Below are 22,842 nucleotides of genomic sequence, written 5' to 3' on the forward strand. Positions count from 1 at the left end.
AGGCGCCGAGCCAAATTTGGCTTTTCTAATTATTTTTTACAAATAGACTCACACAATAAATGTGATCTTTTGCACTAGGCTTCTTTCATGTAGCATGTTTTTTAGTTCATCCATGTTGTAATATGTGTTAGCAATTCAATCTTTTTATTGATGAATAGTACTCCATTGTGGTATGGATATACAACATTTTCTTCACCAACTGATGGGTACTGGAATTTTATTTACTTCTTGGTTATTAAAATAAATAATGCTGCTATAAATATTGCATACAATATTGGACATATGTGGACCTATGCCTTACTTTTTTTCTGGTAGATACTTAGAAGTGGGATTTTAGGGTTTGGCAAATATATTTAAGAAACTGCCTGTGGTAGGCAAAATAATGGTCCCCAAAGGATGTCCATGTCCTAATCCCAGAAACCTTGAGTACATTAATTTACACAGAAAAATGGACCTTGCAGATGTGATTAAGACCTTGAGAAGTGACAATTAACCAAGATTATCCAGACCAGGGGTCCTCAACTACAGCCTGCGGGCCACATACGGCCCGCCAAGAACATTTATCCAGCCCGCTGGGTGTTTTTGCTTCCACTGCCTGTCCTGCTTAGCAACCGACTCATACTGGGCCCGCAGTCCAGCCCTCCAACAGTCTGAGGGACAGTGAACTGGCCCCCTATTTAAAAAGTTTGAGGACCCCTAATCCAGACGGACCCAATATAATCACACAAGTCCTGAAGAATCAGAGGAAGAGATGTGACAACATAAGCAGAGACCAAAAAGATTTTAAGATGCTACACTGCTGGCTTTGAAGATGTATAAGGGCCAGAAGCAAAGGAGTAAAGGTGGTCTATAAAAGCTAGTACAGGCCAGAAAATGTATTCTCCCCTATGGCCCCTAGAATAAATACAATCCTGCTACATTAGTTTCCTAAGACTACCTCAACAAATTACTACTGACTGACTGGGTCAAAGCAACAGCTAAGTTTTTCATAGCACAGGAAGCTAGAAGTCTGAAATCAGGCTATCAGCAAGGCAAAACTTTCTAAGCTCCAGGAAAGAACACTTTCTTGCCTTTCCAGCTTCTGGTGGCCCCAGCCATTTCTTGACTTGGGGCAGCACAACTCTAATCTCTGCTGTGTCTCTCACCTCTTCTTAGAAGGACACTAGTCATTGGATTTAGGACTCACTCAAATCCAGTATGACTTCATCTTAATTACATCTGCAAAGACCATAAATAAGGTCACATGCTGAGGTTCTGAGTAGACATGAATTTCTGAGGGGCACTACTTAAATCACTACAGGTGCTAACACCTTGATTTTAGCCCAGTGAAATCCATTTCAGAGATATGAAGAACTGTTAGGGTAAATCTGTGTTAAGTCATACATTGTATAATAACGGTTAACAGCAGTAATAGAAAACTATGTTGCTAAATTGCTTTCCAAAGTGGCAGCCCCGTTTACATTCCCATCACTAATGTTTAGGATTCCAGTTTCTATGTATTCTTGCCAACATTTTTTTTTTTTTTTTGAGACAAAGTCTAGCTCTTTCACTTGGGCCATAGTGCCAGGTATCAGCCTAGCTCACAGCAATCTCATACTCCTAGATTCAAATGATCCTCCTGCCTTAGCTTCCAAGTAGCTGGGACTACAGGCGAGTGCTACCACATGCAGCTAATTTTTCTATTTTTAGTTGAGACGGGGTCTTGATTTGTTCAGGCTGGTCTCAAACTCCTGAGCTCTAGGTATTCTCCCACCTTGGCCTCCCAGAGTGCTAGGATTATAAATGTTGAGCCACTATGTCCAACCCTTGCCAGCATTTCTCATTGCCTTTCTGTTAACAGCCATTTTAGTGGTGTGATGTGGTATCTCATTGGACATTCATTTCTCTAATGACTAATGATGCTAAGCACCTTTTTCTTTGGCTGTTAGCCAGATGCATACCTTCTTTGATGAAATATCAAGGTATTTCACATATGGTCTAAGCTTGGGGAAAAAACCTGGAATCCTTGCACTAATTTAATCTATAAGAATTCCTACCTTTTAATTGGACTGTCTTATAACAAGTTCTGAGCATTCCTTATATATTCTGGATACAACTCCTTTGTCAGCCAAGCAAATTGTGGACTTTTGGGAGTCTGATGGGAACAAATCTATCTTAAAAAGACATTTATGAGGCTCGGCGCCTGTGGCTCAAGCGGCTAAGGCGCCAGCCACATACACCTAAGGTGGCGGGTTCGAATCCCCAGCCCGGGCCCGCCAAAACAACAATGATGGCTGCAACCAAAAAAAAAAAAAAAAAAAAAATGGCCAGGCGTTGTGGCGGGCGCCTGTAGTCCCAGCTACTTGGGAGGCGGAGGCAGGAGACTCGCTTGAGCCCAGGAGTTGGAGATTGCTGTGAGCATGATGCCATGGCACTCTACCCAAGAGGAAAGCTTGAGGCTCCGCCTCAAAAAAAAAAAAAGACATTTATGAGACAAAGGGAAAAACTATAACTGAGTATCAGATCATAAGATGATTTTAGGTACTATAATTATGTTTTAAAGTCTATGTTAAATATAAAAATATTTACAGGTAGAGTAAGGTACTATGCCTAAGATTGTCTTAGAAAAGCTCCAGCTGGCTCGGCACCTGTGGCTCAAGCGGCTAAGGTGCCAGCCACATACACCTGAGCTGGCAGGTTCAAATCCAGCCTTGGCCCACCAAACAACAATGACAGCTGCAACCAAAAAACAGCCAGGTGTCATGGAAGGCGTCTTTAGTTCCAGCTACTTGGGAGGCAGAGGCAGGAGAATCACTTGAGCCCAGGAGTTGGAGGTTGCTATGAGCTATGATGCCATAGCACTCTACTCAGGGTGACAGCTTGAGGCTCTGTCTCCAAAAAAACAAGAAAAGAAAGAAAGAAAAGCTCCAGCTAAAAAGGAAAACAGGGACTGATCCATCCCACTTTTAGAATTGGTTAATGGGGTTTATTGTACTGTTAAGTTTCATGTGTTTGAAATTTCCATTACAAAGTTAAAAATTACTCATTACATGGGCACAACCTTTAGTATTTTGCAGGCATGTTATTTTTGACACTAAAACTCATGTCTCATTATCCGTTACTATTGGAAAGAACAAGTAAAAAGTGTCAAGACCTTTAAATTAAGCCTTTAACAAACTCCAACTTCTCAATCTCCAGGTGTACCAAGTCTCTGGGTTATAGAAGAGAAAACAGAATGAGAGCTGGATGAGAAAGAACCTTCCATTCCAGTACAGATGTGAAAAATGAACTACTAGCCCACCTTTTTATATAGTCCATTAGCTATTAATTTGTACCAATACCATAACATTGGTCTGTTATTCAGTCAAATTTCATATATGAAATCCTGGGTGACAGAGACAGAGCAAGACTTCATCTCTTAAGGGGGGAGGGGAGGAAGCACTGTGACACTTATGCCCCTAACTGTAAAAGCAAATTTAGTAGCAATATTCTGAAAGGCCACAAGATGGGGACATGACTCCATAAAAGTTGGCCCTTCTCTGTACAAAGTGTGATTTTAAAAAAACAGGGGGGTTAGGCAAGGGGTCTTGCTAAGTTGTCCAGGTTAGCCTCTGGAGTTGGCAGTACTACAGGTGCATGCTGTCTGCCCCTCAGTATGACCTAAAGTTATTTAGGAAAAAGTGAAAATGAAGTATAGAAAAAGCTTACAGCCTAACTGTACATTTTCAATTGGAATGAAGTAAAAGGGGGCACAAAATTTTATACTGCTTGGTCATCTGTTGTATAATGCTTGACCTGGACTGGGTCTAGTTCCCTCCATTTTACAGATAATGAAACTAAAACTTAGAAACAAATACACCTATAGTTATATAGCTATCGATAAAGCCAGAAGCAGGCCTATACCTATGAACTTTCACTATAATGCAAGATCAGCTAGGATTATAGGCTAGGTCTGCCTCTGTCTCCCAGAGTGCAAGGATTACAGTCATGAGCCACCATGCCTGCCCTTTTTCTGTCCTTCTAAGATGCACTATCTCTGTACTGCTATAAGCATTTCTTTTTATACCTTATCCCTTCTAAACTGTAAGGCTTAGGTACAGGACTTCAAAAATTTAAGAAATTACTAAACTTTCAGCAGATCCAAGAATCTCTAAAAGTCATTAATATCCCACAAAAATTCCCATTTCATTTAGATTTTAGAGCAGCGTTTCTCAATCTCGATTTGGGTTGGATACATCTTTGTAGTGGAGGGCTTTCCTATGCATTGCAGGATGTCTGGCACCATCTTTAGCCTCTCCTTGCTAGGTGTCAGAACTCTCTTGACTCTGTTATGACAACTCAAAGTGTCTCCTGACATTACCAACAATCAGGAAAGAGTGGAGGAACACGAGGACAGAGGTTTGCCGTGGTTGACAGTCACTGCTTTAGAGGTTTAGCAAAAATCAAAACAGTAGTAGCAGGGAGGATCAACTCTCCAAATTGTATGACTGTAAGTAGTAGAACCATAAAAATTTCAGCAATCATTTGGTTGGTTACTGATGTTAAATAACACACACAAAAAACCAACTGTGAATGACCCTACCTCTAGCTAGCTTTTTGCATTGTAATAAATTTCCTTTAAGATAAATAAAAAACTATATAGATTAGAAAAGGGAAATGCAAATAAACCTTTTCTGGAAAGAAAAGTTTAAAATGCTCCTAAGAATAAAATATTTTTCTTGCTTAACCTTGTAAGTTTTACCTGCAAAAAATTCTCTTTCAAATGCCTAAACAGGCAACACTTTGACAGTATTTACTAATTTGAATGTCTCAACACATTTTCTTGTTTGCTTTTCTTTTTTGAAATATGGTCTTGCTGTGTTAATCAGGTTAGAGGGCTAAGATGTGAGCCTAGCTTATAGCAACCTCCAACTTCTGGTCTCAAGTGATCCTCCTGCCTTATCCTACTGAGTAGCAAAGACTACAGGCGCCCACCACAATGCCCAGGGTCTTGCTCTTTCTTAAGCTGGGGTTGAAATCTTGATCTCAAGCAATCCTCCCACCTGTGTCTACTAGAGTTTTAGGGTATAGAGATGAGCCATCTTGTTCAACCTCAACCCTACTTCTTAAATAACATGATCTTTGATTGTTTTGTAATTTGATGCTAAGGCAAACAACATCCTACAAAACCTCTGTCACTTGTTTTTAAATTATACAACATGTTATACAACAAAGATATATAATTTACAACTTGGCAAGTCACAAAATACACATGACTGGTAAAAGTGGTTTTAAAAAATAGAGGGGGAGAATACCATTTATTACCTAATCAGCAAAGTAAAATTAGAGTTAGGGTTATATGTTAATATTTATCCAAAACCACCTTGCAAAGGAGTCATTACGAAAGTTCTGAGATACACAAAAATCAAGAAATGCAAAATCCATGCAGATGGAAACAAAAAAAGCCCTCCCTGGGCCAGGCGCTGTGGCTCACACCTATAATCCTAGAACTCTGGGAGGCCCTTCAGATTGCTTGAGCTCAGGTGTTTGAGACCAGCCAGAGCAAAAAAAAAATCACCTGGCATTGTGGCAGATGCCTGTAGTCCCAGCTACTCAGAAGGGTGAGGTGCAAGGATCTCTTGAGTCTAAGAGTTTGAGGTTGCTATGAGATATGGTGCCAAGGCACTCTACAGAGGACCTTGCCACTCTACAGAGGATAACAAAACAACTCTTTAAAAAAAAAAAAAAGAATCAAACAAACAAACAAAACGAATGAAGCCTTCTAATAACACCCATAAGCCAAGCAAGGTAAAATGTGCATGGGTGAATCGGAAAGGACAATGTTGACTGTGTTTCTTAGAAGTGAAATAATGGATAATAACAGTCTGTTTCAAAACTTTCATAGTGACCCACATACCCAATGCTGAAACAGCAGCCACAATGTCTTTCTGTATTTTCTTAAGGCTTTTACAAGTGCTCCTTCCCTTTCCAATCAGCCCTTGAAGAGAGTTTACAGAATAAACTGCTACTACCTTTGAAGCTCAACTGGCAGCAAATATCAGAGATTTAAATATTACACTATTGGGCCAGGCGCGGTGGCTCACGCCTGTAATTCCAGCACTGGGGAGGCCAAAATGGGAGGACTGCCTAAGTGCACAGGTTTGAGACCAGCCTGAGCAAAAGCGACACCCCGTCTCAAAAAAATAACTGGGTGTTGTGGCAGGTGCCTGTAGTCCCAGCTACTTGGGAGGCTGAGGCAAGAGAATCGCTTAAGCCCAAGCCAGGGCACTCTACCTAGGGCAACAAAGTGAGACTCTGTCTCCAAAAAAATATAAATACAGATCACATATATCCAAGGTAAATTAACATCTAAATTAAAGTGTGCTATGAGAGTAATAAATTGGATTTTTTTTTTTAATAGGGACAGAGTCTCACTTTATTGCCCTCGGTAGAGTGCTATGGCACCACAGCTCACAGCCAACCTCAAACTCTTGGGCTTAAGTAAGTCTCTTGCCCCAGCCTCCCAAGTAGCTTGGACTACAGGTCCCCATCACAATGCCCGGCTATTTTATGCTTGCAGTTGTCACTGTTGTTTTAGCAGGCCTGGGCTGGGCTCAAACCTGCCAGCCTCAGTGGCACCCTACTCACTGAGCCATGGGCCCTGAGCTGACATTATTTTTTGATCCAAAAAATTCATTCCTAGGAAATTACCTTAAAAAAATTATTAAGTATGCATGTTGAGCAATTTTACAAGCAAGCACTCACAATGGCTCTACAGGGGACTGAGATGAAGACGCCTCTAGACCAGTGATTTTCAACTGGTATGCTGTGGGAGGATCTTAGGTGTGTCTCAAATTTTTTTAAAAGAACATTAATTAAATTATTTTCAAAGAAGTTCAAAGCACAGTAAGTATATTTTTTTAAACTTTTTAAAATCAACATAATTTAAGTGTGCCACAAAAGTTTAACTATAAGTTCTAGTGTGCTCTGAAATAAAAAAGATTGAAAAACACTGCCTAAGACCCACAAAACAAAGTTGTCACTAAAGAATAGTTCCAACAATTTCAAATTGTATATAAAACGAGCACATTGTACCCCATGATTGCATTGATGTATACAGCTATGATTTAATAAAAAACAAAACAAAACAAAAAAAAGAATAGTTCCGACAGCCAGGTGCAGTGACTCACAGCTATAATCCTAGCACTTTGGGAGGCTGAGGCACATGGATTGCATGAGCTCAGGAGTTGGAAACCAGCCTGAGCAAAAGTGAAATCCTGTCTCTACTAAAAACAGAAAAACTACCTGGGCCTTCTAGTGGGCACCTGTAGTCCAGCTACTCAGGAGGCTAGGGCAAGAGGATCAGCTTTAACCTAAGAATTTGAGGTTACCTACTTAGTAGTAGACAGGGATTACAACGTTTTAATCAAGAACTAGGAGTGACCTCAGAATCCTTCACCACAGAGGTATAAACAGCCACAAACAACGTATTGGCCCACAAGCTGAAACATGTAGAAATATCTACCATCTGAGAAACAGATTTCAACAACAACAACAAAAAAAATCATATTTTACACAACTTGGGTGTGTTTTTTTATGGGTTTAGTACAGCACTAATAGCAAGATAATCTAAATCACATAAAATTTAATTTTTTCAGCATCTACATTAACAAGACAAAAAAAGGAGAAATTATTTCAATATGGAAAGTAAAACTTATTAAGGAATGTTTTAACTTAAAAAATTTTGTTTTCATTCCAAGTCTTTAAAGTCCAATTTATTGGGCGGCGCCTGTGGCTCACTGGGTTGGGCGCCAGCCCCATATACCAAGGGTGGCAGGTTCAAACCCCACTCCAGCCGAATTGCAAAAAAAAAATTCACTGGGTTTTGTGGCAGGTGTCTGTAGTCCCAGCTACTCAGGAGGCTGAGGCAAGAGAATCACCTAAGCCCAGGAATTAGAGGTTGCTGTGAGCTATGTGATGCCATGGCACTCTACCGAGGGCAATAAAGTGAGACTCTGTCCCTATTAAAAAAAAAAAAATCCAATTTATTACTCTCATAGCACACTTTAATTCAGATGTTAATTTACCTTGGATATATGTGATCTGTATTTATACTTCATAATTTTTTTTTTTGAGACAGAGTTCTCATTCTGTCACCCTGGTAACAGCAACCTCAATCAAACTCTTAGGCTCAAGCTGATCCTCTCATCTCAGCCCTTCGAGTAGCTGGGAAAACAGGCACCCGCCACAACGGTAGTCTTAGTAGACAGGATCTTGCTCTTGCTCAGGCTGGTCTCCAACTCTTGAGTTCAAGCAATCCACCTGCTTCAGCTTCCCAGAGTGCTCGGATTATAGGCGTGAGCCACAATACCTGGCTTACACTTCATAAGATTTAAAGTAGATTCACATCTCCAGGTTATTTCAAATATACTGAAAACTGACTTTGAGTACTTTTAAAATATATTAATTAAATTAAATTTTAAATTAAAATCTAAAATTCAGGGCAGCGCCTATGGCGCAGTGAGTAGGGCGCCAGCCCCATATACCAAGGGTGGCGGGTTCAAACCCGACCCCGGCTGAACTGCAACCAAAAAATGGCCAGGAGCTGTGGTGGGTGCCTGTAGTCCCAGCTACTTGGGAGGCTAAGGCAAGAGAATTGCTTAAGCCGAGGAGCTGGAGGTTGCTGTGAGCTTTGTGACACCAGGGCACTCTACCAAGGGCAATAAAAATGAGACTTTGTCTCTACAAAAAAAATAAAAATAAAATCTAAAATTCAGTTTCTCAGTCACACAAGGCACATTTCAACTGCTCAACAGACAACTGTAGCTAGTCACAATGTATGGGACAAGACTAACATTTTGGGAGTAAGTCAGGCACTAGACTTAAATAGGTGATAGAAAGGGAAAGATAAAGCAGGGCTGGGTAATAACACTATTACATAATTTTGTAGCTACTAAACTATAATCCATACAAGTATTAGCTTCATGATGGAAAGGATGTTTCTATTGACTACTACTGGTGTTCTACTGGTTACTATAGACTGTATAAAAAGGACATTTGGATAATTGAGAAAGTATTTATCTTTTCAGATGTCACAAAGGTGAAAGCCACAGCTAACAACTAGAAGAGAAAATGAGTCAAAAGATTTCCACAGGCCAAAACAGAAGATTTAGCAAATGAAATTTAATATAAACATTAGTTTGGTCTGGCAAAACCACTGAGTTTGAAAGATAATGCTTCCCATCTGCAGTCTCCAACCCCACTCTGTTAGGAACCAGGCCTCACAGCAGGAGGTGTGCTGTTGGGTCAGTAAGGGAAGCTTCATCTGTATTTATAGCCATTCCCCATTGCATGAATCACTGCCCGAGCTTCATCTCCTTTCACAACAGCAGCAGCATTAGATTTTCACAGGAGCTCAAACCCTACCTTAAACTGCACACGTGAGGGATCAAAGTTGCAGGCTCCTTCAGAGAATCTAATGGATGCATGAAATTACGGTAAACAGGGAATATATTTTGACGTAATAGGTTTGTGCTTGGCCTATCAAATAAATTTAAAAAATCTTTTCCAACCCAGAAATTCTTGATTATTCTTTATTAAGAGCATCTTCAAGAGCTGTCTGCAATTTGGGAAGAAATCACACCAGATGGCAATACAGCATTAGTCACCACTGCACACACCTATACAGATAGTAGATATACTTTTTAAATTATACAATAATGTACAGACAGACACAAACATCTGATCTTCATATGCTTTGTGACACAGTTGTACCAGATCATTACATACTGAAATAGATTTCGTATTTTCCTCGTATTTCTCCTTTATATTAATTAGGATATTACATTGTTTTTTAAAAAATTGTGGTATGGATAGTTTATATTTTATATGGTTCATCTCAACATGGTATGTGTTATATATAACATAACAAAGTATTTGTTATAAATAACAAAGTATTAGTTATTGGGATGAATGTATGTGTTTTAAAAAAACAAAGTATTTGTTAAAATTCACCATCTCAATCAACAAACCACAAATTATTGGTTTCAAAGAAGGAGTAAGAATTGTCCACACTTTCTTTATTTATGAGACAGAGTCTCACTTTGTCACCCCCTGTAGAGTGCCGTGGTGTCACACCTCACAGCAACCTCAAACTCTTGGGCTCAAGCAATTCTCTTGCCTCAGCCTCCTGAATAGCTAGGACTATAGACATCACAACAATGCCAAGCTATTTTTAGAGATGAGGGTCTCACTTTAGCTCAGCCTGCTCTAGAACTCTTGAGCTCAGGTGATCCAGCTGCCTTGGCCTCCCAGAGGGCTGGGATTACAGGTATGAGCCACCTTGCCTGATGGCTGTACATAAATTTTATAAAAGCAGTCAAATGCTGGTTCAGCCTGACTGGCTTATATTTTGCTGACAAAAGTAGCAATATAACCTTTAAAAAGTTTAATAATTAAAGTATTAAAAAAAAATCACAAAACTGTGTACAGCTCAATCATTTTTTCTTTTCTTTTTTTTTTTTGAGACAGAGCCTCAAGCTGTCACCCTGGGTAGAGTGCTATGGCATCACAGCTCACAGCAACCCCCAACTCCTGGGCTTAAGCGATTCTCCTGCCTCCCCCTCCCAAGTAGCTGAGACTAGAGGCACCCACCACAACATCCCGCTATTTTTTGGTTGCAGCCCTGTCATTGTTTGGCAGGCCCATGCTGGATTCGAACCCACCAGCTCAGGTGTATGTGGCTGGCGCCTTAGCCACTTGAGCCACAGGCGCTGAGCCAAACATTTTTTTTTTTATACACATACCCCCCTTCCAATGTAATCAACACCCAGATAAAGACACAAAATGTTTCTAGCATCTCAGAAAAACTTCCTTGTGCCCTCTACCAGCCCATATACTGTCTGAGGTCACTGTTATTCTGAGTTCTTCACATAGTTTTGTTTGACTGCAGAATTTTCTATTTCCTAGTGACATTAGTCAAAACAGCTTCTTTATATATTCCAATTAGTAAACCACACAGTTCTATGTTTATGCTGATTTTCTCATATCTTGTTAAAGACGTTATTACTAGAATTTGCACTGCTTTACTACAATCGAAGAGTAAACAGATTTAGTTTTACTTTCTATTACACTAATTATATTGCCACCTCAGTATTGGCTGTGTATACCTTTCAAAATCTCCTAACCCAGAAAGGAACACCAGATAAAAATTCACCTGCAAATTCAATCTACAATGTCTCTGGTTCATAATAACAAGCAACCTCAGTAAAAAAGATGGAACATTTCCTAGATCTCAAACTTCTAGATAGTCATATAAACATATGAAATAGTCAATAACTGGAAATCTATCTACTGTGGAAAAAAGGCAAATGCTACATGCCAATAGAATGGAATGTCCTATTGCTAATAAAAATACTCATAGCAAAAATATGAGGAAAATCAGATAAAATAAGTTTTAAAAGTTTTAAAATGATAAGAAATACAGGCAACAATGTACAATTATTTAAATGGTAGATGGATTTGGAGTTGGGCCTTCTGAAGTTTCCAATTTTATTTATTTTTTATTTTATTTTATTTTTGAGACAGAGCCTCAAGCAATTGCCCTGGATAGAGTGCTATGGCATCACAGCTCACAGCAACCTCCAACTCCTGGGCTTAAGTGACTCTCTTGCCTCAGCCTCCCAAGTAGCTGGGACTACAGGCACCCGCCACAATGCCCAGCTATTTTTTGGTTGTAGTTGCCATTGTTGTTTGGCAGACCTGGGCTGGATTCGAACCTGCCAGCTCTGGTGTATGTGGCTGGCGCCTTAGCTGTTTGAGCTATAGGCACGGAGCCAGTTTCCAATTTTAGATGCTTCTATTCAACTAACTGTTAAGGTAAATCAATATACAATAAAACACTTAATAAAATCTCATACAAAAATCACATTGAACCACTTTTTCATTTCCACAGGCTATTTACAAGTCAAGAGTCAGGACTATCAAAACAGTAGTACTGTGATCTGTGATACAAGTTTTGAAACTCAAGGACCTTAACAACTTTTAAATTTATACTGTCCTCATGTCTTTAGTGCTTTAAATACAGACTTAGAAGCAAAAAAATGTTTAAAGTCCCATCTTACTGGAAGCTTATCCTGGCAGTATAATAAAAGGAACTATTCCTGTGAAATCTTTGTTTCAAACTAAAGAACACAATTCTAATAAAAGGAACTATTCCTGTGAAATCTTTGTTTCAAAGTAAAGAACACAATTCTAAGCTCCCAATGATGAGAATAGGAATTACACAGGTATAGTTGTTAGCATAATGTACAAATTCAAAAACGGTTTCCTCTAATCTGGCCAGTTATTCACTTTTAGGGATCCTCTTCCATCATGTTACACATAAATAATCTATTCTAAACAAAAAGGCAAGTGCCTCATAAGTATATTAATTAAAGACCGATTGTGAATATCACTGTTTGGCCCCATTTCTATTGCCAAGTTAGGTATCAGAAAGAACATTACACCCTATAGAGACTGAGCTAGATCAAAGATCTGGATCTAAAGATCCAGAACAATTTCTTAAAAGTCCCTTATAAATCCATGGCAGTTTCAACACTAGGAACACTTTGGCCTCATTTTTCTTACTTAAGGGAACCTAATGTATGTATTGAGTGCCTAGCAATAAGAATACAAAAACCCAGTAACAGACAGCAACCACATACAAGGAGCAGAGTCCACTGAAACAAAAACAAACTCCCCAATTATGCTGGACCATGTACAAAATAGCCAAAATTCCTAGATCACGAATCAAGGAGAAAATTCTGTCTATCCCTCAATTAGTTTCCTAATTGAAACTCTTTAGAAATTGGGAAATATGTGAGAAAGTCATGTTTTCTAAACTTTAAAGATTCTTATTGTAAGACATACAATTCAACATTAGAATAACTGTCGAGTTTTTAAAGCAAAATTAGAGTAAGGCTATGTTACGGCCTTATTTGTTAAAGACCAAATTAAACTTTCTCAAACTTTTCTCTTCAGCAACCTGAAACACAGATAAACACAAGATATTTAGATCTTTGTTCTAGGTAAAATGAGATTATTCTGAAAAGTGAATATTTGCCTCTTTTTTCATCTGAAAAGGGCGCTGAACTAGTTTGAAAGGGTTCACTAACTTGAAACATTGTTACAATTCTTTAACTGACTTAACGATAACAGAAAAAAAAGACAACTCAGAAAGCTCTTATTATCGTTAAGTTTCATTTCCCTGTCTAAGGAAGGTAAAAACAAGCTTCCAAAAACGCAGCTTATATAGCCAATGCTTTAAGACCATGTTATGAAATCAATACTTTAACAGTATATAACCAAATGGTAAGAAGGCATTTCCATTTCCAAATGGAAACAGACTAATCAAAGTAGTCCCTAATTTTATGAAAGAGAAAAACTGACAGACCGAACGTTAGCTTTGACTATGACCTGAATAAAACAGCCAAATTACCCAAGACCCTCTCCCAGCGGTCGGGGGCAACAGCAAACTACTTACGCAATAGCTCCACCTACTGATCCTCAATACTTCCTAGAATATTTGGCACCCCAAGTCTACAGTGATCGCGCTCTCTCCCCCTCCTCCACTCGTTCTGACCCAACCCAAATCTAGTTGAGTCACTAGCTCTTAATACTCATTCCCATGCTCTTTATTCTAATTTCTTCCCCTCCCTCGACGGTTCTGCACGGCTCCCAGGCGTGAATAAAAGTGAAAAGTGCCAAAGACCGCAATTCCACCACGGAGTGTGGATGTGCCGAAGAGGACAACCACACCACTCCACCTAGAGTGGCGGGCGGGCCGCGATGGCTCAAGTCGTCCGCTCCAAGAGAAGAGGCCCCAGGAGCCTCACGACAGCTTTTCCCGGTTGCCCATGTAGCTGCTAGTCTCCAATCAACCCACCCTCGTCCTCCAGGCCGAAATCCTGGGTTCCTCCGGTCTCGCCTCCGTCCGCCCTTCACCCCGCCAACAGCCCAAGCCTCGCCTCAGTCCCTGAGAAGCCTACAATCTCCCTTCTCCCGGTCTTACCGCCCTCTCCCTCTAAATGGGCCCGGGCCCCTCACCCCGTCGGCCGGGCCCAGTCCAGTGCCCTTCCTCACCCTTTCATTTTCCCCGCCTACTGAGGCCGTCGTTACCGCCGATATCAACGCCGCCGTCTTAGCCGCCCTGAGCTCTCCGCGCCCTCAGCTCGGGCTACCAACCCCGAAAGCTGGCCTCCTCGCCTTGGACAGGGAGCTGAGCGGGTGACCGAGGCTGCGAGAGTCAAGCGCGGCCCTGAATCTCCCGAGGTGGCGGAGGTGTCTCTCGCCGCCGCACTGGTGCAGCCGCTTCTCCACACGTGCACACGGGACTCCCGGCTCCCGCCCGCTGCAGCCGCCAGCCAGCCCCGGCGCTGCGCCGTGACCTTTCACCCCGCCCCCTCTGCGCGCCGGCGCGTCCGCCGCCTCGCGCGCAGTCGCACTACTCGCCTCCAGGCACCCTTCCCCCTCCAATCCGGGACCTCCATCTTTCTATTGGGCTGCGCAGTTCGGCTTCAAGCTCCGCCTCCTACCCCTTACGACGTTACTTGTGGGGCTTGCCTGGTAGGCCCCGGCGGCAAAATCCAGATTTTTCCACCCCTTACTTTCCTATCTCACATCGACAAGATCTTTCCAGACCCTGTTCTTCCCAGTTGGTATTCTCGAGAGTGACCTTCAAGTGCTCTTGTCTCCTAATAGGTTTTTATACAGTTGGTTCTTCTAAATGTAAATAAGTCAGTGGAAAACTCACGTAAATGAGAGGTTTTAAAACAAACGTAATTAAAAATCAGCCGGATAACTTAGCTACTCTCCAGCACGCCTCAAGTTTTGAGGTCACGTGATTGGCCCCAACCTTATAGCCGGAGATTTTACCCACGGGCCCCGAAAGGGACGGGACTCCATCGCCAGTTCCGGTCCCTAGATCGTGATGGGAACGTCATTTCCTTAGCAATGCACTTTAACCCTTGTCATCCACGCTTTCTGCATTGCACTTTACAACATCTTTGCGAAAAAATTAAATTTACTTTTTTCCTTTAATGAAAGAAAATTAATATTCAAACGATCCGGGGCGCGGCAGGATGGGGGGCTAAGGGCGGAGCTCTAGGTCACGTGACAGATTGGACCCGCCCCGCCCCCCCCCTCGCGGCTGAAGACTTCCCCTCGCGTAGTGACAGAGCTTCTGGGTCTGTGATCGGTACTGCTTCTGCACCTCGCGCCCCAGCAGGTGAGCGGCGACCGGTAACCAGCGACTGGTGGGGTTAGGAGAAGGGGTGGGAGGAGGAAGCGAAGGAGTGCGAAGGCGGCCTCTGCTGCCTGGGGCTTGCTCTCCGCTGTCACTCTGCACAGGCTAGGAGCTCCTTTTACCAGATCTCTTGATCCCTACTTCCCCACTATGGTCGACTCCGCTACCTGGAGATTGAGATGTCCCAGGGTAGGAAGAGAGTGCGGCCATTATTCGAGTCTTTGGGGCTTCGGGTAGCAGGATTGCTTCAGCCGTTCCTCGGGGTCTGCAATAGCGGTCAGGTTCCATTCCTCAAAACCCCTTTTTTGGCTAAGGCCCTCACTGTCTTAACCCTCAGTAAAGCTCCCAGTGGCTGGAGAGCGGAGAGGTAGGAAAAACCCTGGAGGCAGAGGCGTCTCCGGTGAGACAGGCTTGGGAGGTAATGTCCCTGATATGGCCCTCACTGCGGAGTCACTGAAAAGCTTTCCTCCGAATATGCTTTCTCACTAATTCTGAGGGTTTTTAAATCTGACATCCCTGCAGGAAGGGTTCTATTGGTGTTCACATGCTTCGGATGGGACAGAAAGGGTAAAAGCGAGGCTTTTTCCTCTCTGAAGAAGACAGTTAATGAAATAAAGACATCAGACCAGGGGATGCTGGTAACGCGACAGTTTCGATTGAATGGGGAGGCGTTGGAAGATGGTGTTTTGGTGTCGTGATCTGCCAGAGGCCCACAGTACCATAGGGAAAAGTGACTAGGTTTCCCTGACAGCGAAGTAATAATTCTTCAAAAACTGATTGGGTTGGAAATATAATTTGTTTGGTCATAAACCTAAAGCCAAGAATATTAACCCAGATATTGCTGACTTCAGATTTTTTGCCTTTAATCCTTCTCGTTTTTCCATTCTTCCCTAAAATCATAAGTAATGGCCACTCCCAATCAATTCCTTGACCAGCTGTGTGGTAAATTTATATTAAGAGAACTTGTATCCCTCCTTAGCTTTCCCCATTTGTGAAACTACAAGTGACCTCTTCAGATTTTAAGTAGTATTTTGTGAAAATACAGAAATTGTTTTGCCTACATTTTTTGCCCAACCCAGTGTACTCCCTTGTATGTAATGTAGTAGCCAATGTTTTTACCTTAAACAATGTGATTAAGGGATGAGTATTTTTCTGTTTGAGGTTAAACTCTTTATTTATACTGCAAACTCAGAAAGTTCCATGCTTTTCCATTGAAAGGCCTTACAAAATTTTTTTAATTTAAATTGCTCTTTTTGTTTATATGAAAAATCATATTCTCATATACGTTATAATTTTCTAACTAATGCATTTGAAGAATACATTAAAAAGACAGCTGAAAAACGAGATGGAATCGTCTTTGAGTGGTGAATGTGATTGGCTTACTTTTGTTTTTCTTTATTGTCCAAATTCTCTCTAATTTGATCTCTCAAGACCAAAAATAAGCTGTTCTTATTTTTTAAGGAAAACAAAAAGATATAATTGTAGAATAATAGCAATTTAACAAAATATTTTTTATAGTAAGTTCAAAACAAAAAAACTGGCCTATTGAGAAAACATAACCTTGAAGATTTTGTTTTCCCCAGGAAATAAAGAGTACTATAATCTCTTGTGGTTCATAATTTTACCATTTTGTACTTAATGACCTATACTGCACAATAGTACTAATATACTTTCAATATATTAGCTTACGTAGCCATGCTTGCTACAGATATATAGTTTTCTCTATCAATTTTCTCCATAGCTAGGTTCCCTATCTCGAGAGAAGAACATAATAAGTAGTGTTGCTTAATTGCCCAGGTGACATTCCACTGAATAAGGAGAATTCCTTAAGTGCTGTGGAAGTCCAAACCAGTCCTGTCTGGCTGAGACCAAAATGAGAAAGGGAAAACCAGCTAAAAAGCATTAACTACTAGAGGGGAAGATGTCAATGTGAAAGTAGTTGAATGAGTCTGCAGTTTTACTCCACAATTTCCCAACTTTAGAGAATTTGTGAAAGCAATAAACATAATTACTAATGAAATCTGGAAGATTAGCAGCAGGAATTGGTGGTGAGGTTGCTGCTGAGATAGAATATAAAAATAAGCTTTGACTTTGTACACAGTTAATACATACACACAAGTGATTTAAAGTTTGGAAAGCATTTCTGAGACTAGTTTTATCAATTTGTGATAAGTAAGGCCAGGGGTAGTGGCTCAAGTCTGTAATCCTAGCCCTCTGGGAGGCTGAGGCAGTTGGATTGCTTGAGCTCAGGAGTTCCAGACCAGCCTTAGCAAGAGTGAGACCCTGTCTCTCCTAAAAATAGAAAAATTAGCCAGGCATCAGGTTGAGTGCCTGTAGTTCCAGCTATTCTAAGGTAGGAGGATCACTTGAGCCCAAGAATTTGAGGTTGCTGTGAGCTATGATGACACCATGGCACTCTGTCCAAGGCAATAGAGTGAGACTCTGTCTCAAATATGTTTATATGAATATATAAATAAATAACATTTCTGAGAAGTAAGTGTAGAAGCCCTAAAATTTATCAGGGGATTGTACTGTAGTCCACCATTAAAAAAACACATAAGGGGACTGGGTGCCAATAGCACAGTGGTTACGGCACCAGCCACATACACTGAGGCTGGCAGTTCAAACCCAGCTGGGCCAGCTAAACAATGACAACTGCAACCAAAATATAGCCAGGTGTGTGGCAGGTGCCTCTATTCCCAGCTGCTTGGGAGGCTGAGGTAAAAGAATTGCTTAAGCCCAAGAGTTTGAGGTTGCTATGAGCTGTGACACCATGGCACTCTACCTAGGGCTACATAGTGAGACTCTTGTCTCAACCCCCTCCAACACACACAAAAGTTTTTGTTTTCCCCACCTGTATAGATTAATTAGATTGTTGCCACCGTCAGGAATGCTTTCTTCTCTTTTTCTAGGGACAGAGGTAGCACTTCTAGCACATTGTATTTAACTCCCGTTCCCTGGGCTGTTCCTCAGTAGACTGTAAAACTTCTAGGTATTCAATGACTGGGCTCTACTGTTGTGTCAGCACCAGAATGCTGAAGTGCATGATAGGTACTCATTAAATTGTTTAGTGAGTGAGCATTGGACAGTTAGGCAAGGAGATTAACACTTTAGCTCTTGCAGATCATAGCTCCTCCTAAGGTTGTGCTATAGGTATTAGCTTTCAAATGTAAATCAGTAATAATAACCTTCCAAATCATGGTCAAAGGAATAGCTATAAATCTCAAATGTATTAAATGAACAAAATGGCACTTCCTGAGCTGTAAGTGGAATAGCACTAGACTAAAAGTCAAAGATGGGGTGGTGCCTGTGGCTCAGTGGTTAGGGCACGGGCCCCATATATCAAGGGTGGCCAGTTGGAACCCAGCCACGGCCAAACTGCAACAACAAAAAAAATGGCCAGACGTTTTGGCTGGCACCTGTAGTCCTGGCTACTCAGGAGGCTGAGGCAAGAGAATTGCCTAAGCCCAGGAGTTGCCTTGAGCTGGGATGCCTCTACAGAGAGCAATAAAGTGAGTCTCTGTCTCTAAAAAATAAAAAAATAAAATAAAAGTCAAAGCTCTGTAGATTAGCTAGCTAGGGTGCCAGCCACGTACATTGGAGCTGGCAAGTTCGAATCCAGCCCAGGTCTACCAAACAACAATGACAACTCCAACCGAAAAATAGCCGGGTGTTGTGGCAGGTGCCTATAGTCCCAGCTACTTGGGAGGGTGAGGCAAGAGAATCGCTTAAGCCCAAAAAGAGTTTGAGATTGTGAGCTGTGATATGATGGCACTCTACTGGGGGTGACATAGTGAGACTGTCTCAAGAAAAAATAAGAAAATAAAAGTCAAAGGTCTTCAACTAGCTCTGCTACCTTAGTTACATGCCCTTTTAAGTAAAGTTGGGGGAAGGAGTTTCAGGTTTGATCCTGAGGAGCCTTCTCAGGGGTAATCTGTGTGGAAATATTTTAAAAACTAAATGGTATATAGACGTAAAGCAATATTGTACAGACTTTCCGTGATTAGATTTCCTAGTCATAGAGACCTGGGCTCAAGTTCTGACCCTGCCACTTAAAAGCTGTGTGACCTTGGCTGTTTCCTTAAATGAGGTTATGTTTCCTCATGTTTAAATCTGTCCCATAGGTCCTAGTAAATTAGATTGTGAATGTACAATGCCTACTACACACTTTGTAAAAATTTTTTATTATTTTACCAATATCTACTTTGATTTTAGATAGTGAATTTCTAGGAGACATAAGACATCCCACAGAATTGTCTGATGCCCTGTGAGTGGGAGGTTTAGTGTGTAGAGCAGGGAGTAGAATTTGAAATGAAGGTATTACCCAAAAAATGGGAAAGCAAGAAAAACATCCAGCAAAGATTCTGAAACAGGTTTATTTCAGGCTTTGAGAAATATCAACATAAAGTTTCTTATTTTAGCAACTACAAGGACTTACCATTTTCTATATAAAATTTTTCCAAAGCTCATGATCATTAATATGTGGAATCAATTTAAGGCTGCAGTTATATTTCTAAATTTATTACAATGAATTATAGAAATATGTTAAAATTGTACAGATTGTAGAACAGGAACTTTTGAGTTAATACTTACAAGTTTAAAATTTTGCCTTTTTGAAAAATTAAATGTTTTTGCATCTGTTTTTATGCACATATGAAATAAAGGAATATAGAGAACATAATGGACTACAGTAAAATTGATGACTCATGAGGATTAGTGGTTTTGCAATGGAAAATATCAGTAAATTAAATAGTGATTAAAGTATAACTATCATGGGTTTATGTTTCACTTTAATCTTGAAAAAAATTACTTATTTGTCTTAAGAATTTTATTAAGAGATTACTGAATATTTTCTTTAATGTCAATTATCGTAAATAAATGAATAATGAGTTTATTATTTTATGAATAAAGTTATTCATTATTCATTTATTACCAGTAAGAATGTTTTCCATATAATTTCTATAGAGAATTTAAAAGTTTTTCTACTTTTTTCCCTGTGGTGAATTGATCTATTCTTCATATGAAAGTGTGAGTGATTGTAAATTGGTTTCATAATAATACTGAGTACATTGGATATTTTTTCTTCTATTCTTGAGATACTTTACTAAGTAGGATATATTCCAGTTCCATCCATGTAAACATAAAAGAGGTAAAGTCTCCATCTTTTTTTAAGGCTGCAAAATATTCCATGGTATACATATACCACAATTTATTAATCCATTCATGGGTTGATAGACACTTAGGCTTCTTCCATGACTTGGCTATTATGAATTGAGCTGCAATGAACAATCTGATGTAAATATCTTTGTTATAAAGTGTTTTTTGGTCTCTGAGATATACACCTAGTAGAGGAATTGCAGGATCAAATGGCAGATCTACTTTTAGATCCCTGAGTATTCTCCATACTTCTTTCCAAAAGGGACGTATTAACTTGCACTCTCACCAGCAGTGCAGAAGTGTTCCCTTTTCTCCACATCCACGCCAACATCTATAGTTTTGGGATTTAGTTATGTGAGCCACTCTTACTGGAGTTAGATGATATCTCAAATTGTTTTTGATTTGCATTTCTCTGATGATTAAAGATGATGAGCATTTTTTCATGTATCTGTAGGCCATGTGCCTATCTTCTTCAGAGAAGCTTCTGTTCAAGTCCCTTGCCCACAATAAAATGGGATTACTTGTTCTTTTCTTATTAATAAATTTGAGTTCTCTCTGGATTCTGGTTATCTAACCTTTGTCAGAGCATAACCTGCAAATATTCTCTCCCATTCTGAGGGCTGTCTGCTTACTTAAATTTTAGAAAGAAGCACTTTTATTCTTATATTATATGATTTTTTTTAACCACTATTATTTTTGATACTATTATAACTACAGTAAAAATTTCAGTTTTGGGCTCAGCACCTATAGCTCAACCGGCTAAGGCACCAGCCACGTACACCTAAGGTGGCGGGTTCGAATCCCCAGCCCGGACCCGCCAAACAACAATGACGGCTGCAACCAAAAAAAATAGCCGGGCGTTGTGGCGGGCGCCTGTGGTCCCAGCTACTTGAGAGGCTGAGGCAGGAGACTCGCTTGAGCCCAGGAGTTGGAGGTTGCTGTGAGCTGTAATGCCACGGCACTCTACCCAGGGGGACAGCTTGAGGCTCTGTCTCAAAAAAAAAAAAAAAAATTTCAGTTTGGGTCTTAATGCTATCTGTCTAAACTATTCTTTTGGTGATGAAACTTTTTAAACATTTTATCTGCAACATGCCACATTTTGTTTCTTTTCTGCAAAATAACTGAGCTCATTTCATTGAAAATAAAATGAGTGGTATGCGATACATATAAAGTGAAAGAGGTCCAGATATTCTTGAGCTAAGAGAAGCAACCAGACTTTATAAATTTTGTTTTAGTTATTTCTTAGTTTAATTTTTTAAAGTTGTTTATTTAAGATTAAAAAATAGGGAAAACTAATTAAATTGGAAAATTAAAGAGAGGACAGATGTGTAGTAGTGATTGTATATACATATGAAAACAGTTGAAAGGTAGTGCGTCAAAATAAGTAATTATTATGAGAACATTGAAGAAAAATTAAAACTTATTCATATACCTTGTATACAGTTGACTTCTTATAATCAAATATTGCAAAACATTTTTTTAATTTGATGTGGAAAATTAAAATATGTAAATAATTCTTTCATCTTACTTGGATATTTGAAGTGAAAATGTTTTTACTTTTCCAGATAACTGAGTAAGTTATTTAATTTTGTAGGTGTCTAGATAATGTTTTTAGGCTTAAGTATATCAATGCAGCAGTATTTTAAAAGGTAGAGTAAATCCTAGTATTTAATGGAATGTATCACATGACAAAGTGTTATTTCATTACATTGGGAAAAATGGCATTTGTATGTGGCATACAACAGATACAACTTTTCCACCTACAAGAAAATAAAGTTGAGGGTGGCGCCTATGGCTCAAAGGAGTTGGGCACTGGCCCCATATGCCAGACGTAGCGGGCTCAAACCCAAGCCCTGGCCAAAAAAAAAAAAAGAAAAGAAAGTTGAGCCAATACTTCACAATATAGGCAAAAACCAATTTCAGATGAATTAAAGACTTAAATATAAGCAATAAAGTATTAATCTCTTAAATTTTTCTTATGTATACATACACTCTAATCGTGACAGTTAAGTCATAACAGTAAAGATAAACATATGAGACTACGTAGAAATCAAGAATTCTTAAGTGGCAAAAATGAAGGACAAAAGATAGATTAAAAAATTTTGAAGGATGTATAACAGATGAAGAGTTAACAGTTTCAAGAACTAAGAAAAAGTCCACCCCACTAGAAATTAGGATAAAACATGCATCACAGAAGATAAATCCAAACATTCAGTAATATGACAAGATGTATAACCTTCCTGGTAATCAGTATACCAACAATGAAACATTAATATTTCTGTATAGCATAGATTAAGTGGTAAACCTACTGCTAGTAGGGATGTGTAGAAGAAGATTTTCTTTCTTTCCTTCTTTTCTTTTTTTTTTTTTTAGAGACAGAGTCTCACTTTGTCACCCTCAGTAGAGTGCTGTGGCATCACAGCTCACAGCAACCTCCAGTTCTT

General features: G+C 40.0%; 2 protein-coding genes across 3 annotated transcripts in view; one reads left to right on the plus strand and one right to left on the minus strand.

The window, feature by feature from the left end:
• The window catches only part of NAA50 (N(alpha)-acetyltransferase 50, NatE catalytic subunit), a 24,040-nt gene extending 9,598 nt beyond the window's left edge, over positions 1-14,442 (minus strand). The window contains exon 1 of one of the 2 annotated variants that reach the window (XM_012810048.2): positions 14,080-14,442. In XM_012810048.2, the coding sequence (XP_012665502.1) occupies positions 14,080-14,087 (8 nt within the window). In that variant the 5' untranslated portion in view covers positions 14,088-14,442. The remainder of the gene's footprint in view (positions 1-14,079) is intronic. The other variant, XM_003797704.2, reaches the window with a different exon arrangement.
• A 683-nt stretch (positions 14,443-15,125) lies between these two features.
• ATP6V1A (ATPase H+ transporting V1 subunit A) overlaps positions 15,126-22,842 on the plus strand; it is a 62,814-nt gene continuing 55,097 nt past the window's right edge. Inside the window, exon 1 of the mRNA XM_003797705.3 lies at positions 15,126-15,223. The gene's annotated coding sequence lies outside the window, so the exon portion shown is untranslated. The remainder of the gene's footprint in view (positions 15,224-22,842) is intronic.

The sequence above is a fragment of the Otolemur garnettii genome, unplaced genomic scaffold, assembly GCF_000181295.1.
Source record: "Otolemur garnettii isolate 467f Iridium unplaced genomic scaffold, OtoGar3 scaffold00122, whole genome shotgun sequence".
NCBI lineage: Eukaryota > Metazoa > Chordata > Mammalia > Primates > Galagidae > Otolemur > Otolemur garnettii.